Genomic DNA, 18,630 nt, shown 5'->3' on the forward strand with positions numbered 1-18,630 from the left:
GAAAGGAAAGGAAAGGAAAGGAAAGGAAAGGAAAGGAAAGGAAAGGAAAGGAAAGGAAAGGAAAGGAAAGGAAAGGAAAGGAAAGGAAAGGAAAGGAAAGGAAAGGAAAGGAAAGGAAAGGAAAGGAAAGGAAAGGAAAGGAAAGGAAAGGAAAGGAAAGGAAAGGAAAGGAAAGGAAAGGAAAGGAAAGGAAAGGAAAGGAAAGGAAAGGAAAGGAAAGGAAAGGAAAGGAAAGGAAAGGTGCTCTTGCACCACCATCCTAACTTACAAATCCATTATTGTTATTTTAGAAGAAAATGGTCCCAAAATGGTGCCAAAAAAAGGCTCAGCTGCAAATATAAACTACTGTGGATATGTCACAGCTCCATATAGCTCAGCCACTATAAAAATGCCATTTCTGTGTGCAGAAACCCCATTAACTTGTGAATTCATGGGACATTCTTCATTTCTTTATCCATCCTGCAGCAGGCACCGTTCCCCTGCCCCTGCTGGTTTGACACCAGTGCTGTTCCTGCACTGATCACATTCCAAAAATCTCCAGATTTAAAGCTCCTGGGAGCTGCCAGGCAAGATCCAGCAGGCACCAAGAGGAAAATCCTCCATCCACCTGCAGCCTGGCACTGGGACAAATCCCTTAAATGCAGCAGACTTTTCAATACCTGTGCTTAATGTTAATATAGAAAAAGTCTGGCAGCGTGCTCTACTGCTCAGGAATTTAAAAAAACAATAGTAAAAGAGGTACAATTGCTATCCCTGTGCCATAATCACACGCTGGAAAATGAGAAAGAACACAGGATGCAGCTGAGAAGAAGTGGAAAAACCTCTTGTGCATGGAGCAGCCCCATCATTAATGTTTTACATTTCCAGCTGGAATGGGGCAGTGCAAGTTCAATCACTCCAAGGAGGTTCCACTCTGCAGAACGGGCCCTGGAGTGAGGGATGTGCAAACTGAGCCTCGGTTTTCATTAGAGGGATGAGAGGGAATCAGCCCCATCATTAATTTTGTCCAGATGATAAAACAGCCTCACCTTCCCCTTTGCTGGACACAACAGGAGTGGTGACTCAGAAGGAAAAATGAGTTATTATTGACCCGAATGAAGCAGCAGGCACTGGCTGGAGTCACTCACCCACCCACCATAAAACACCTTTCATGCCATGGCAGACTGGAAAACCAGCTCCAGCCTGTCATTCCAGAACATTCCCCACCTCCCTTCCCTCAAAAAGGACTAATGAATCCAATAAAACTGAAATAATCCCTAAAACGCCCAAGCCTGGCCTTTCATGATGACATCAAGCTCTATCTTAGTGTTGTTTCCTTTCAAATAGCCACTAAAACAAATAAAAATCAAAATTGTCATAGGGATTGCCCAGTTTTCTACTCTTGGGGAAAAATCTGCACCCACTGCACACAAAAATTCTGTTCTGCTCTGAAGACTCTAATTGTGCCCAATATTTAGTTTAACAAGGCAGGACATGATTAATTATGTACATTTCATTCTTTCACCATGCAAACAACTGAGTCCATTCAGTCTGGGTTTCCAAATTCCATTTCGGGCAGCTCAGTGTTAGAAAGATAAAAGCAAACAGGCAAGAAGAACCCCAGCAGCCAGCACAAAATTACAGAGAAAATGACATCAATTATTCAGAGCACAGAAGGAATAAAAGAAATAAACAAACTTTGAATATTTTGCTATTTTAAGGGGACAAAGACCAAGGGCAATCAAAGCTATTGATCCAAAAAAAAAAAAATAAAAAAAAAAAAAAAAAAAATTACAATTTGAAATTAATAAGATGTTCAAGGGATTTTTCCCAGTGAGTCTGGAGAGCCACATTGTCATTTTTCAGAGGAACCACACAAACCTCCTGGCACAGGACATGAGCAGTAAAACACCAGGACAGGGCTCAGCAACCTTTGAGCACCAGGGAAGGCACCCAGGTAGATTTTTTTAATAGCATGTGACAGAACTTTTAATTGTGGCCATGCCCTCACCCCTGGCACCTGGAAAGATTCATCTGGAAGAGGCAGAAATTCCTCTTGTACAGAGCTCCCAGCTGATTTTATCTTACACAAAGTGGATCATGTTCCTGTGCTCTTGAAAGTCCCTTCCCAGCAGGTTTAAATTGTAATTTGGGGAAGAAAAAAAGGGAATATTCAGAAAAGAAAAAGACCAAGTGCTGTGTTAAAAATTGAGAACAAATCTATGGAAACTCTGGTGCAATCCAGGCTGTCCGTGTGGATCACCTCCAGTCTTTCTCCTGGTTTTTTATCCTGGTGATCCCATTTAGTGTGGGACAGGTTTAGAGATCTCCTGAAGAGAGAGGTCAGCGTTCCTCAGGGAGCTTCTGTGGCTGGTCCCAGGGGAAGGGCAAGAGTGGCATAAATATTGTGTGATTTTAGGGGTTCTGGCTATTCTTTTTAGCTTCCTGATAGAGAAAATGAAGTGGAAAAGTCACTTGAGGTGGTTGTTAACAGCACATGAGCTCCTGGCCCTGTGGAGAAATCTTTTCCTTGGAATTGGCAGTGAGGGAACAGGCAGGGAGCAGCTCCAGCAGTGGACAGGCAGTGTGAAACCACCCCAAAAATGTCCCCTAGGCTGCTCTCCTGACCCCTGGAGTGACACCACTGACTTATTCCATAATAATACATTCATCTTAAATATATTCTGGTGCATCCATTCAAGTTCTTGTTGTTGTTTGTTGTTGTTTGTTGGATTTTTTCCCTGCCTTGCACGGTAACAGCGATTTCAACAGAGATTTTGGGATGCTCTTCCCTCAGGAGCAGATATTTTTCCTTATATGCTTTCAAATTTTCTGCCTTTCTGTACTCTCTCTATCTAAAGAAAGAAGCAACAGCAACAAAAAATAGCACACAAACACAAATAAGGCTCAGGCAAAACTTTCCTCCTTCTTCCTGCATTTTTAGCAGCTTTTCTTCCTCGGCTGGTTTTTTTAAGGAGAACATTGAAGTGTTTTATTCTGGTGGTTTTGGGGTTTTAATGTCAATAAAATGGCATCATTCATTGTTTGGGTGCATGTCCAGGGGAGGCTGAGCAGGCTGAAATACTTCAAAAGAGTTGGCTGGAGGGAGATAACCTTGAGGTCTGTAAAATTAAGAATTATCTGGGGACAATTAATAGGACACAGCTCCTCACGATTTTCACAGAGAGGACAATAAAGAAGAAAATCTTTTTTTTTTTTTTTCAATACAGTATCCTCAGACATAATGCTGTTATTAGGGGCTATTTTGGGGAGCTTGTTGCTAAAAAGCAAATAACATCTCTGCTGTCCCCCCAGTACCCCTCAGGAGGCAGCTACCCCGTGACTTACATCGCTTCCTCGCACTACCCCTACCAAAGGATTGCTCCTCAAAGCAGCCAAGAGTCTCAGCAGCCTCTGTTTCCCAAACCCATCTACTCCTACAGGTAATACAATCTTTTTCCAAGCCCTCACCTTACAGGAAATACCCTGTTCACCCCTGGCCTGCTGCCAGCATCCTTTGCAGCGACACGTTCTGCTCTCATTTGTCTCGTTCCCGGGGTGTTCTGTCCTGTCCCTGAGGATCACAGAACGTCCCAGGCTCTGGGGCCAGCCAAGGCACAGAGAAATTAAGTGTTGTAAAGAAGGGGAGCAGTCCTGATCACTCCCCAAAGGGAAAAAAAAAAAAAAAGGGGGGAGATGTTTCTCTAATGCAAAATTTTAGGCGTTGCGAATTTCGTCAGCACAAGGCTGAGTTGTCCTGCTTAGTTGTCTGTTCCAGCACCTGAATTAAATCTGATTTTTTCCCCAGTTATTGGGGCAAGGAAATGCCTAGAAAACATATCAGCTGTGGCAGTCACCACATGGGTTTAGCCCCTGAAGCAGACCAGACAATTAAATTTTAATTATCCCTCCGTCACTGTTAGTTTGATTCTCTTTGTGGCCTTCACCAGTTTAAGCATTCAAACAAAACCTTCAATAATTACACACCAGCAGGATTTAAGAGTCTTGATTCTACCTTCTAACTGATTTTATTTTAAACCCAGATTGGGCCTTCTAGATGAGCTTGGAGAATTACCTGTAGGAGTTAAGGAGATTGCTGTAAACAACTGAGTGGCAACAAAAGATCATCTTTGTATTTGTGCTATGACAGTGAAAGAGTAACTGCACACAGTATGAAAAATGATCTAATTTAGGTTGTGAGGAGTCAGGCAGAAGAGGCTAAAATGCTTTTCTTTCTCTCCCTAAAGCATCCTGATCTTCATGGCTCTCAAAAACAGCAAGACAGGGAGTTTGCCAGTCAGTGAGATTTACAATTTCATGACAGAACACTTCCCTTACTTTAAGGTGAGTTCCACAGGGATGGGGAGGGGAATCTCCCTCTAAGCTGAGGGAATAAGGGGTGGGATCCCAGCTGTGAAAAGGGATCATTTCTTAGGAGATTAATAGAAACCAATTACACTCTCCATACTCTCATTATCCCAATGCTACCCAGCATTTTGCACCCAGCAGAAACGTGAAATGTGGGAATATTTAACTCCAAAAGACACTAAGAGCTGTTCCAGCTGTGAGCTTGGGTGTATAACAGTGACCATTCCTCACCAGCAGCCCATAAAATGGGTAAATAATTCTAAAAACACCTTCACTGCTTCCTCTGAGATCTCAAATACAGGCAGAACTGGTCTTGTAGCTTCCTCTGCCACCTGCAGCACCTCCAGCCTGGTGTGGAAGCAGAGAATTCCAGGTGATCTCACTCCATCCTGGAGCTGGGATATTCATCTTGGGCAAGAGCATCCTGTGCCTGCCCTGTACAAAGAAAATGTAATGTGTGATCCTGGCACTAAGCTCATAATTACACAGGAGGAAAGGGTGGATGGTTTGCAGCAGCACTACTGAAATTTGGATTCCTGCTAGGAGGGAATGGCTCCTCACACTTGGAATGCAAGGGGAAAACGCTCTGTCAGCACAGGGATCCAAGGGCAGGAGGATTAGTTAAGATTTTTTAAAGAGCTGTAATGGAATCATCAAGTGCTGCTCCACTCAGAGCTTTATTTCTGCTGATTCTTCAAAGCTCCTGGCTGAAGTCCACAGTGGGTGACCTCAGCTGTGAGCAAGGCCCAAAAATCAAAATAAAGCCAGTGAGTCTGTCCTGTTTCCTATTGCAAATAGCCCTGCAGCAATCCAGGCAAATTTGAAACAGCCACAGCAAGGCAGTTCAAACATTTCTAATAAAGGAACACTGAGAATGACGAAAAATAGATGTTCTAACACAATTTTGCAGAGATAAGAAGGTTGACATATTCAAATAAGAAATTGAATATGTCAGTAATCAGAGAAAAACACACATTATCACAGAGGAAGAACTGTCAGGATCCATCACACTCCTGTACTCCCAGATTTCCTCCCAGAGGAATCACTGACTACTCCATCATTTGTTACAAGGAAGAGAAGGGAGAAAAAAATAAAGAAATCTACCATTAGAAATCCCAGGAGAATCCACAGGAAAACAGCAAGAGAGGAGGGAATACCATTAATAATTTTTACAGGCATGCACAGGTTTATCCATCAGATTAAACTGAAATTAATTCTCTGTTGTCTTACAGCGCAATTGATTATAAAATTGATCAATTAAATTTAAATTATTAGCTTTAAACCAATTGCTGCTGGTGCCAGCATGGGCAGAATCCCTCGGACTCAGAACTGTGGCTCTGCCAGGTGGCACCATCCTGGTCCTTCCTGGTTTTTTCAGAACCTCATATCTTTTTTAAAAATTAATTTAAAATCTGATGAGAGTGAAGTTACTGCTGTAGGAGAGGAATAGTGCAGGGGGTACTACCCAAACATTCCCTGTTTTGTAGCAACTTTATTTTTTGCATTTTACTCACAAAATACAGCCAAATGTATTTGACTGTACAATCCTTAAAATAACCAGGGGAGAATGAGCAATCAGATATTGCATTTACAGTCATCAGTCCCTGTCTGCCTTTGGTCTTCACAGCAGAGAATTCCCAATATACGGCAAAAATTAGTACCCTCCATCCTCCCTGCTTTTGGAGAGTCTTCAGCAAAATAAAATCACATAAAAATCAGCAAAGAATATTTTGCTGCTGCTACCAAAGCTTGCTAAAAATCAGGATACAACAGGGAGAGGAGACACAGTTTAAATTGGGGAGAAAATGAGTGCAAGAGCACACAGAGCCTTGCTGGGATGATACAAGCCGAGTCAAATTAACTGGGATTTGCTGCCACAGCAAATTTAGTTTCTGTGATGCAACAATCTCATTTCTAGTTGAAACAGAGCAATCCAACTCCTACGTCCTTAAAAAAAAAAACATCTACGCAGCTAAAGTTGAATTAGTCTTTGATGTACCTCTCCCTTCTCTTGAGACCTAGATTTAAAGAGAAAGGGTTTTGCAAGATCACTGAACCCTTTAAACTTCAAGAGCTGGTCAGGATCAGTGAGGCTGGACAATAATTTAATAATTTTCTCCTTTTTTTTTGTGGTGATTAGTGAGTGTAACAGAAAGCTTTCAACTTTTTAATCGGAGTTATTGCCAGGGGGCTGAGAGGGCAGCAGGGTCTGATGGAAGTGCTCAGGTGGGAGTGTTGTAGATGTGGCACTTGGGGACGTGGATTGGGGTGGCCCTGGTGACCTCAGAGGGCTTTTCCCACCTCAGGGATTTTGGGATTCCCAAGGTGATTTTATTACTCTGCACTTCCCTCCCCACCGTGCTGAACGCAGCCAAAATCAGCCACAGCAAGGAGATTCCAGCTGCCCAAGAGCAGCCAAAGTTTGTTCATTTAACAATCACATCTGCTTTAAAAACTGGGGTTTTTTCATTTAACACACTGAGTGTGTTAAACCCTACCTGGGCAAATGAATTCTCACAGCTCAGCAATCCCAAGTTTAATGCAAGAACCTGCTCAGCTCCCAGCTGCAGCCTCCAAAATCAATCCCTGTGCTTTTTGCTTGGACAGTTTCTAAAACCATCTCCTAATTTACACCCCCACACGTCCTGAAAACCTCTGAGAGGCTCGTGCCGCTCCCATCTGGGCAAGAAACACCAATTATCCTGTCTAGGTACACACAGGGGGGTGTGGAGCAGGGTAAGAAACAAGAATAATCTTCCAGGTCAGCTTGTTCAGTAGCTAAATACAAAATTTACCTGGGAGGAACAGTTTTATTCACTTTTGGAACTGCTAGAGAGTTACTTGAGTGTTATCTGCAAGGGAGAAAAAATTTGTCATGTTTAGTATGACCCTGTGGCAGAAAAGGTTTTATAAAGGTTTGGGGTTTGTCCTCTTCTCTTCTCTTCTCTTCTCTTCTCTTCTCTTCTCTTCTCTTCTCTTCTCTTCTCTTCTCTTCTCTTCTCTTCTCTTCTCTTCTCTTCTCTTCTCTTCTCTTCTCTCTCTTCTCTTCTCTTCTCTTCTCTTCTCTTCTCTTCTCTTCTCTTTCGTCTTCTCTTCTCTTCTCTTCTCTTCTCTTCTCTTCTCTTCTCTTCTCTTCTCTTCTCTTCTCTTCTCTTCTCTTCTCTTCTCTTCTCTTCTCTTCTCTTCTCTTCTCTCTCTTCCTTCCCATTACTATTTGTGTTGTCTCACCCTTGAGACAGAATAGTGAAATGCTGACATCAGGTGGACCAAAATGGAAAAAACTGTGCTGCTCTGAAGGGAAAATAGTTTCTCTTTTGTTAAATAATATTCCACATTTCATTCCACACTTATTTATTTTTTAATTAAGAAAGTGAGTATTAAATTTGACCCCCAGCTCGGCAATAAGGCTTTTGATGCCTTGATCCACACAATGGTTCTTTACGAGCTACAAAATAATAGGGGTTTTGTTCCTTATAAAAGCACATACAAAAATTAAACCCTGATAAAATAATTTCATCAAAGTATGTTCAGAATTCACAGTCTGCCTTGTGAAAGCCAAAATGGACTCAGATCCATTTGTAAAAGATGGTCTTAGAGGGAGTCTGCTTGTCTAGGCAAGAATTAATGAAATTATCAAACTATCAAAAATCTGGCTTTCTATGAGGAGAGAATCCTATTAATAAAAGGAAAAACTGAGAAAAAAATCCCTTAATGAATCTAAGAGGGAAATTCTGATTTTTAACGTTTTTAAAAAGTCTGGAAACCCACATTTATTTCTCCTACTCTCTCTCCAATAATTCTCTGATATAAACAGTTATGATGACAAATATTTGCATCCATGAATATGAATCAAAAGCCACGGACAGCTTCCCCACATTTCAGAGAGCCGTTCCATTTCTTGGCAATTCTTATGAGGAATTGAAAAGAAAATATGAGGGTTTTTTGGCAAACAAGAAAAGAATCATTTTAATGATCAGGTTTAAAGACCCTCCCAGCTGCTACTGCTAAGTTAAAAATAAATCAGCAATGGAAACCTGTATCTCCTCTGGAGGGTTTGTGATTAAACCATTTGGTTATTTAATTGGCCAGCACACAAAGTTACACCTACAGTAGCAGGAGAAATCCCTTTGAAGTCTGCCTGGACACTGAATTTGAGCTCAGGCAGCACACACAGTGCTTTACTAAAGAGTGGGAAATATTTCTAGGTGTTCCAAAATAGATTCTGATAGATTTCTTGTTGGTTCTAGAACATGAATTTTTACACACTTCGTTCTTGTGATGTGCAAATTCACTCTTAAAGATCCAGCAGGTCCCTTTTTGCTTAGAAGATCAGTTACTATTTTATCTGATCCCTCTCTTCCCACACAACATGACTGCAACATTTTTGTGGCTTCCCTCTAACGTACGAGTTTCTCACTGCAGAAGGCACAAACCTAAACAGCATTTCTTGTAACCTCACCAGTCAAAACAGAGTTATATATATACACACACATCTTTAATTTATTTTTTTTAGCTGGAAGTTCTGTTCTTACGTTGAGTTTGTTTCTCCAGACAGCTCCAGATGGCTGGAAGAATTCCGTGCGCCACAATTTATCTTTGAACAAGTGCTTTGAGAAAGTTGAGAACAAGTCAGGGAATTCTTCTAGGAAGGGCTGCCTGTGGGCTCTGAATCCAGCCAAGATTGACAAGATGCAGGAGGAGCTCCAGAAATGGAAGAGGAAAGACCCAGTTGCTGTGAGGAAGAGTATGGCAAAGCCAGGTCAGTTATTTGTCAGTATTTCGGTTTTCAAACAGCTCTCCCCAGATCTTTTCATCAAGATCCATAAGAGGATTTAGACATGATTTAGGAAAGCATTTAAGGATTTTTCCTGGTAGGCAAAACAAGTAAAAAAAATTTAAAAGTAGAATTAAGGTAGACCCGGGTTTGTAGGTGTTTCCAGATAAGCACAGAGAAGCTTCACCAAGAAAATATCCTGTCGTGACATCTCACTAAGCTTTAAAAGGCCGGGTTGGATGGGGATTGGAGCAACCTGGAGCAGTGGGAGGTGTCCCTGTCCATGGCAGGGGGGTGGAATGGGATGATCTTCAACATCCCTTCCAACCCAAACCCCTCTGATAAAAAGAACGCTGAAATAAGGAATATCAAATAAAACCTGAGATTAACTGCTAAGTATCCAACCTTTAAAATGAGATTTTTCTTTTTTTGCAAAGGATGAGGCAAGAGAAAGATTCGTAGGTTCTAATCATACATACTTTTATTAATTTTTTTTTGTAGCAGCTGTTCTTTCACGCATCTTTGACCAAGGTGTGAAAATGGGTTTGATCTTTCTCTGGCACATTTCTTTGCCTGTTTGTCAGTGGAAAATAGAAGCTTTCAGTGATCATGGTATTCATGCAGCTGCAGCAAAATTCAGACAGTAACCCTGCAGATGGATACACAGTGTGGGCTTTGTGTCTCCAACCTTTGAGCCTAAAAGCAGAATTTATTACGTGCTTACTTGGCAAGGATAATTTAAAACAAACCTTTTCAGGCTTTGGAGTTTTTAATACAGAAGATCTAGCACTTCTGTTCTCCACTTCCCGAATAACACCACAATCCCTGCTGCAAGCTCTGCAGGGACAAGCCAGCCACGGGCTCTCCCCTTGTTTTCCAGAAGAGCTGGACACGCTGATCGGCGACAGGAGCGACAAGCTGCGGTCCTCGCTGCTGCCCTGCAGCCCCGCGGGCGCTGCAGCCGCCTCCCTCTCCAGGCAGATGGCAGCGCAAGCCCAGCCCTTGGGCGAGCCCCCGCTGCCCCCCGGCATCCCGCAGGGCTTCCACGGCATCCACCGAGCCCCGCTGCACGCCAAGAGCCCCCTGCCCGCCCTGCTGGGGGGGCAGCAGTGCTACACATCCCCCCAGGGCTTCCCCCAGATCCCCACCGCGCTGATGCAGCACACGCCCGAGCCTCCGAGCCTGTTCCCTGCTGGGGAGGCTCAAAGCCAGCTCCGGACTCAGCCCAGCATCCCGCAGGATTCCCCAGTGCCGGCTCAGAGCCCCCCGAGCTGCGGGATGAAGATGCTGCCCGAGCATTCCCCGGCCAGGACGGTGCAGGACTCGCTGCTGCAGGAGGGAGACCTCAGCAATGACATCGATGCTCTGAATCCGTCCCTCACTGATTTTGATCTCCAAGGTAGGTGTTGGAGCTGTTTTTATCTTGGAGAGTCGGGTTTGCTACATCCCATCCCATCCCGTCCCATCCCATCCCGTCCCGTCCCGTCCCATCCCATCCCATCCCATCCCATCCCATCCCATCCCATCCCGTCCCGTCCCGTCCCGTCCCGTCCCGTCCCGTCCCGTCCCGTCCCGTCCCGTCCCGTCCCGTCCCGTCCCGTCCCATCCCATCCCATCCCATCCCATCCCATCCCATCCCATCCTATCCCATCCCATCCCATCCCATCCCATCCCATCCCATCCCATCCCATCCCATCCCATCCCATCCCATCCCATCCCATCCCATCCCATCCCATCCCATCCCATCCCATCCCATTCTCCACAAGATCCCCCCCTTTTTTTTTACATCTCCACACCTCTGTTACAACCCCCACCTTTTTTACATTTTATATTAACACCGTGCAATTTCGCCTGAAATCTTTAAAAAGTTTCCTAAGGATGCTACAGATTTGCATCCAGGAATATAAAAAACATTCCCGTTCCCCCTCCCCTTCTACAATAGCTGATATTAAATACTGTAACACAGTATTTAGAATGTGTTCTTTAAATTCAGACCTGTTTTCAACTGAACGCTACTCAAGCACAGCTATTCAGTGCCATTTTTACAAGAGAATTGTCTAGTTAAAAGCACCAGGAGAAATAAATTTGATTGAATTAACGTCAGCATCCTTGTTGATCAATACTGATTCCACATCCCTGCTAAAAAGGATGCTCTTTCCCTCTTCCCAAGGCAGTAATAGATCTACACCTCAATTATATTTTCTGAGGTGTCTTCTTGTATTCTTGCACCAATATATTCCATGCTTGTGATCACAGCCATGATCACCAGCTGGAGGGGGAAGGAGAAATAGAGAAGAAATCAAACCATCAGTATTTTTTTTTTTTTTTATTTCTTGGTAATGAGTCTTTCAAGAACGATCAGACATAAAGAACAAAGGGGGGGTGGGGGAATATACATTTCTAACATAATTTTAGAAAGAAATTTCTTAAATTAACGCTGTTTTCTCCCAGATTTAAATTTATGGAGACAGATGAACAATAACCATCTGAAGAACCTCTTCCCTCCCTCAGTCCCAAGAAATTGGCATCACAAACACACAGATGTTTAATATCCAACATCTCCTGCAACACAACGATGAAAAAAAGCAAATACAAAGAAACACACGGAGAGAAAACACCAAGCTGAATGAATCTGTCATTAATGGGGGTTTTTTTGTTGTTATTGTAGGGAATCTTTGGGAGGAGCTGAAAGACGACAGCCTGGCCGTGGATCCCCTCGTCCTCATTTCATCCTCGCCCATGGCCCCGCAGTGTTTTCCGCAGCTGGAGAGCGGCGGCGGCGGCGCGGGCCCGGCCGGGGGCGCGCACGGGAGCGCGCACGGGAGCGCGCACGGGAGCGCGCACGGGAGCGCGCACGGGAGCGCGCAGGAGCTGCAGCTCACCACGCTCTACTCCGCCTTCATGGAGCTGGACACGGTGACCCCTTCGTACCTGAGCAGCCCCGGCTCCAAACCCATCGCCTTAATGTGAACCACACCCCCAAAAATTTCCAAAATTCCAAAGTTTTCAAAAATTCATCGGAATGGAAACCCAGTCCTGACCATCACACGCTGCCCTGGGTGGTGTCAGCGTTCATGGGAATGAGAATTTTATCTTTCTTTTTTCTTTTTTTTTCTCCCAGAACTCGCCCGCAGGATATGTAGCTTTACTATGATGATTTTCTACAGACAGATATTAAAAAAATTATTTAAAGATTATATGGTTAACAGCTGAACTTGTCAACACCATTTTATCAAGCCACTCATCTTCATCTTCCAGAAATAAGAAGAAAACAAATTCTTCATCGTCTTTTTTCTTTTTCTTTTTTTTCTTTAATGAAAGCTGCTTGCAAATGAACACAGAACTCACAGCACACAACAATTTAACTCGGAGACAAGAATTTTAACTTATTTCTTGGAGCCACTGATGGCAACAGCATCCACTCAAAATATAAAATCTACCTATTAAAACATTTATAGTCCCCTTGAAAGAAGTTCTGGGTTTTGGTAAACGTGAACTGAAAATTCTGCAAGTATTAGAAGATAGAGGACAAGCTGCTAAACCAAAGCAACAAATATACTTCAGTGGAAAATATCTAAGTTTTACTGTATTTAAAAAGAAATTTTAGACTCTGCTTTTTTTAATAAAAAAGAACAAAACTATTTAGTAGAATTTTTACTTGGCTGGAAATTATTTGCATTCATGCCTCTTACATTTTGCTACATAAACTAGACATTAATATGAATTGTTAAGCCATTAAATGAAGATTTTTTTTTAAATAGTGATAAGAAGGAAGAGAGAAATTGCAGTTGGCCAAAAATCCAGAGAGCATCTGTGTTTTAAGTGATACCTCCAGTGGGGTTTATTGTGATGCTGAACCAAATCTTGCAGTAGGTTCATACTGTGACCTAAATTCAGGCCAGTGTTTCAGGAATATCCTTCTCCCTCTGATTTTCCACAAAGATGGAATAAAAAAGTAGAAAAATAGAATAAAATAGAATAAAATAAGTTGGTTTAAGTGAGGCACTATAAACCCAGAGTAAGCTGGAGAAGGAACGGAACAGCACTATAGAAAATAGTCTAGAAACCCAAAATGATATGAGGTTGCTCATGGAAGTGCCCAAGGCCAGGTTGGAGGGGGCTTGGAGCAATGTGGGACACTGGAATTGTCCCTGCCCATGGCAGGGGGTGGCACTGGAGGGGCTTTAAGGTCTTTTCCAACCCAGCCCATTCTGGGATTCTCTGATCTCTATTCACAGATGATGTAAACTCAATTTACTGATTTAAATTCAATTAACATCCTAAACCAAGGAGGTTAAAATTTGAGTCAGGTTGGGTGATTTAGACCACGAAAAAGTGAGGAGGGATCCTCAAGGATGGAATAAAGGAGGTGGGATTATTAAAATGAGGACACACGGTTTTAATTGGCCCCTGTCTCACAGCAAGGTGGGAGCTCTGCCCAAACCCAGGCCCAAAGTTACACCCTCACCCTTTCCTACTAGTCCAGACTTAAAATCAGATTAAGGGCAGACGGATGAAGGCGATTTAGGAGGAGCACATGTGATGCAGCTTTGTAATCCCTCACGCAAGCACCAAGAAATCCTCACCTGACTCCAACCCCTCTTCCTGCAAAGAGAACAAGGAGTGGAAGAAATGCAGCCAGGTTGGCCAAGCTGCTCCAGGAAAAAAAAAAATACAGCAGGATGAGAGTTATGCTCAGTTCTCCATGACTTTCAATCACTATTTGCACCAAATTCTTGTTAAATCCTTTTTAAACCCCTTACAAATTCCCCTCCTGAGTCGCACACAGTGAACCACATCATGGCCAGAACACTACAGGCCTTTGGAAGATATTCCTGACACGATGAGCAGCATTCCCAGTATTTTATATTTGGGAGAGGGAAACAACAACAAAAAAAAAGCATAAGAACACACCAGAGGAAGTGCAGTGGCATCATAGCTCTAAAAACACGACAGAAATGTAATAAAATATTTATGATTAAAGCAAACCCATGGCATGTGAAAAAATCCATCAAAACTGACAGTAGGAGTCTGGACAACATTATCAAGCTGAGTTAAACATCTGTGAAACTCCAGATTCAAAGATTTGAAAGCGAGAAAAGCAAAACTGCTTTTTCTGAGTCAAAGATTTATAATTTATGGGCACAGCAACCCATCCATGATTTGCTCATTGCTGTGTGTCACTCGTGTCCTCTGTGGCCCCAGGCTCAGCCATTCCCTCAGAGACACCAATATATTCCATGCTTGTGACCACACACATGATCACAAGCTGGAGGGGGAGGAAGAAATAGAGAAGAAATCAAACCATCAGACTTTATTCTATATTTTTTTCTTGGTAATAAGTCTTTGAAGAATGACCAGACATAAGGAATAAAAGGGAAACAAACACTTGAACGTGTTTTTCCTTGGGCTTTCTGGGGTGTCTTGTATCCACACCAGAGGTTTGTGCTCCCTTTATAAAGTTATTTATTCACTGCACCTAAAAGTATTTTCTCCAATGCATTCCATATTTAATGGAATTAAATTAATGGTTGGACGTTTCACAGAAGTTATAAGAAAAGTCCTTTTAATAACTTTTATTAAAAAATAGTTCTGTTTAAATAAACAAACAAACAAACAAATTATACTGCAAGTTATTAACTAATATAAATTGTCTGGGTTTGAGTTTCCCTTCCTGCTCCACTTCAGGCTCCTACATCTGAAATTTTATTGTCTTGTTTCAGTTTAGCATTCCTAATTCTGGTAGACACAAAACCAACTCATTGAAGTATGGGTTCATGAGGAAAGAGTTATATTATAAATTACAATTCCAGAACAATTACTAAAAAAAAAAAGTTTAAAAATATGTTTATTTGACTATTTCTATTTAAGTTTACATACAAGAATAACCCTCAGCTTGTGCAATCCTTATTTTTGACTTTTGAAATTACTTGACATAAGGACAGCACGCAAACATTTCCTTAGTGACACCTTCTTTTGTACCCACCATAAAATCAGTATTTTGCTCACAGTGCAAATCTATTTATGATACATTTGCATTAAATTCCATTTGAAGCAGCACTCTGAAAACAGGAGGAGAAAGAAAGGAAAGAATGAAGATTTCCCTGTCCAAGGCTAATACTGTCTGCTTAATCAGCTTCTTCCAAAGAGATTATGCAAACCTGTCTAGGAGAAAAAATAACCTTAAGTGTAATTACCATAAAAATGTCTTATTACCAAACACAAGAAAGTGCTCACTGCTGCCCTCTCCAACGTATGATTAGGAAAAATTTGCACTCTAAAGTTTAGGATTTATTAGCTTAACTTTTTTTTTTATTGCAGGTTTCATTTAAACTTCAAGACATTCAAATAACCATTTATATTGAAACTGTGTTTTGAAGCTCTTTTCTCTTCTCATGGGCCCAAATTATTAAAAGACTTCTGCCTCCCATATTTGCCTGTTCTTGGTATAAAAACATCACCCCTGAACGTTCACTTGCTTTTGTTGAGATAGGAATAGGAATTCTCTCTGTACAACCTTTCAAACCCTTGGCTCTGAGCTGCTTAAACCCAGCAGTGATTAACTGGAATTATGGAACAGATAAAACACTGAAAATCACATCAGCTTCAGTGTACACAAAGCTCGGGACGTGCAACAGACTTATTGGCACTTTCAAACAAATTTAAACTACTGGAATAAATATTTGGATTCCAGAATTTAGTTTAGCAGGGCTGCTGCTCTATTTTTGTACTTCAGGCTTCCAGATCTGTGTGTAAATGTTTGTGTTTAGAGTGTTAAATATCAAAACCAGCAAACACTTCAACATGAGCTTTTCCTGACCTCCTAATCCATTTCCAGTCTTACACAAACAAACCCAAAACTCTCAATAGTGGGAGATAAACTCTCTGGTTCTGGGCATTCCCTCTCTGCAATGATATAAATGGAAGATTTAAAGAAGCATTTTCCATCTGTGGTCACAGCAAAAATTAAATTGAGAACTACTAAAATAAAGAATGATGGAGTTATCATAAAACACAATTTATATGCAGTCTGTGTAGAAGCAGAAAAGGGCTGCTTTTAATTCAAAGAAATAAACACACACAAAGAGTATTTGTTTGCATGGAAAATACTGAAATTACTGAAAATTACAGCAGTGGGAAGATCATTAATGCACATGGCACTTATTTCACCTGGGGGCTCTTATTCAAGCAGCACATTGACGACAAATACCAGGTATTTGGTATAATCATAATAAATGCTGACTGAAACATGAAATTGATGATTTATAGGTCTTTTTTTTTTAACCATAAAATCACAGAATGGTTTGGGTGGGAAGGGGCCTTCAAGACCATTTTGTTCCAACACCTTCCACCGGGCCAAGGCTGATGTTGAGCCACAACTTCCATGCACTTCACCAACCTCAGAGCCAAAAATTTCTCCCTCATATCCCATGTGAACCTCTCCTCTCTCAGTTTGAAGCCATTTCCCCTAGTCCTGACTTCTCAAAATCCCCTTTTTGAGGTGTTTTGATACTCAAAGGCCACGGTAAATTCACCCCGGAGCCATTTGGGAGAATCCTGCACTGGATCCATCCAGCTGTGACCTGGGCACAGGAGAGGCCAGGGAAGGCATTAAAGATTTATTCCTGACAAAAACCCAATCAGGCCTGGCTGTGCAGCAAAGGCCCTCGTTAGTCACATGAATTAATTAATTCCTCGCTCACGCCGTCAGCACCAGGAAATTCATTCCAGCAGCTGCAGCCCGGGCTGGGTGGATGAGGAGGGGAAAAAAAAAATCCCCACTGAGAACTGAGGCAGAAACACATCAGTCACACAAAAAGGCTGGAGAGGGAAATTCACTTTCTTTGGATGAACACAGAATTCAAGACCTTGCTCGTCCAGGAAGGATTTAATTTCAAGTACATGGATGAGCCCAGCGTGTTTGGGCCTGCTGGAGGCACCAGGCCCGAGCGAGCTCTTCAGGCATTTATTGTACTTGCCTTTCCCTCTAGATCAACTTTAGAACATAAAAAACCCCTAAAGCACACAGAAAAAAAAATATTTTCTACAGAATACCCAGTTAATCTAAGGAGAAAACTGCAATGCTTAGTTGGCATTAAAGGCATTAAAAAAGTGCAAATTTTTGTTGTGGCTGGAAATGATCTTTCTCCTTTTAACACACCTTACAGAAATTTAAACACTGGCTGAAATAATGGCAAGTAAAAGTTATCTGAGTGGTGCCACTCGTGCTTGTGTTTCCTTGCCACACAGCCACAGGAAGCACAGCCCTGTGTTTGTCAGCTGCAAGGAACATTTCTGCACTGGTATTTCAAATTTAGGTTATGAGCAATGGCAGCTGATGAATTCCAGTGGGGAAATACCTTTAAAATCTGACATCTCTGTGCTGAGGAGCCTTGGCGTGTCTGGGGCAGTGCTGCTCCTCTGAACTTCTGGGCACACTTTAATTTGAAGGGTTACAGTGAACCCTGTGTTCTCCTGACTTATGAACCTTGTGCAGACATCAAAGCAGGCAGCAGGTTTAATTAGACACTTAATTAGAGATCAGGATGGTGAGGAATGCATTTGGGAAATAAAAACATGATTTTCAACCCCAGTCAAATGCCAGCGAACAGAGTAACACTGGCACAACATTGGTGCACTCTGCCCTTCACATAACTCATAAAAAACAACATTTGGGTTGGAGTTTTGGGTTTGGTGTTTGCTTGTTTTTTGATTGTTTTGGGGTTTTTTTACCAAAATAGAATCTAAATATTTTAAGCTTTCATGTCTGGCACATGAAGTCCTCTGGGCTATCTCTGCCAGGGACTCACCACCCTCACTGGGAAGAATTTCTTCCTCATATCTAATTTAATCCCAATTGATATTCCCTTCTTCTGATTTATCCTGTCATTCCACAGGAAAGGAAGGACTGAAGGTGTTTGGAACTCTTCTCTCCTGTCTGTGTTATCTCCCTTTCATAAAGTAAATTTAATTATGTGTTTTCTCTGGTGCTGTTTGTAAATTCCCTGCCTGTTTTTATTTCTTGCTACAGATTACTTTCATATGCAGCTTCATTAACATGGTTTACACCCTCCTCTAGAATAATTAAATTATTATTAAATAAAACAGGCCTTTGTTATATGAGGTCCCAAGTCAGTTTTCAAAATAATGGCTGGGAATCATCCAACTGCAATTATGCTCTACCTACCTAAATTCTCTTTGTAGTTTTAATTAAAATACATTATCCAGGATGATTTCACCTCCTATTTTAAGTCCTTGTACAGCAGTGGTGAAGGGGAAAAAAATCATCTCTGTAAAGGAATTGCTCTATTTTGTGGGCTCAGATAGGGAGAATAAATAGTTCTGGGTTACCCTAGCATGCAATGAGAGATTTCAGTAATCTCTAAAATTATCTTTAAAGTAAGATCCATGGTGTTAGAGGGAGAAATTGGGAAATTTGGAGCACTTTATCACTGAGAAGTGTTCTTCCCACAAGTGAAAGACGTTAAGGGAATGCAAGTCAGAGATAG

General features: G+C 41.9%; 1 protein-coding gene across 2 annotated transcripts in view; it reads left to right on the forward strand.

Moving 5' to 3' along the window:
- FOXN1 (forkhead box N1) overlaps window positions 1-12,957 on the forward strand; it is a 36,630-nt gene extending 23,673 nt beyond the window's left edge. For both annotated transcript variants that reach the window (XM_063402623.1, XM_063402624.1), the window contains exons 5-9: window positions 3,295-3,422; window positions 4,227-4,323; window positions 8,899-9,106; window positions 10,002-10,520; window positions 11,790-12,957. In XM_063402623.1, coding sequence (XP_063258693.1) covers window positions 3,295-3,422; window positions 4,227-4,323; window positions 8,899-9,106; window positions 10,002-10,520; window positions 11,790-12,091 — 1,254 coding nt within the window. In that variant the 3' untranslated portion in view covers window positions 12,092-12,957. The remainder of the gene's footprint in view (window positions 1-3,294; window positions 3,423-4,226; window positions 4,324-8,898; window positions 9,107-10,001; window positions 10,521-11,789) is intronic.
- Window positions 12,958-18,630: the final 5,673 nt, after the last annotated feature.

This window comes from Prinia subflava, chromosome 8, assembly GCF_021018805.1.
Source record: "Prinia subflava isolate CZ2003 ecotype Zambia chromosome 8, Cam_Psub_1.2, whole genome shotgun sequence".
In the NCBI taxonomy this organism is placed as follows: domain Eukaryota; kingdom Metazoa; phylum Chordata; class Aves; order Passeriformes; family Cisticolidae; genus Prinia; species Prinia subflava.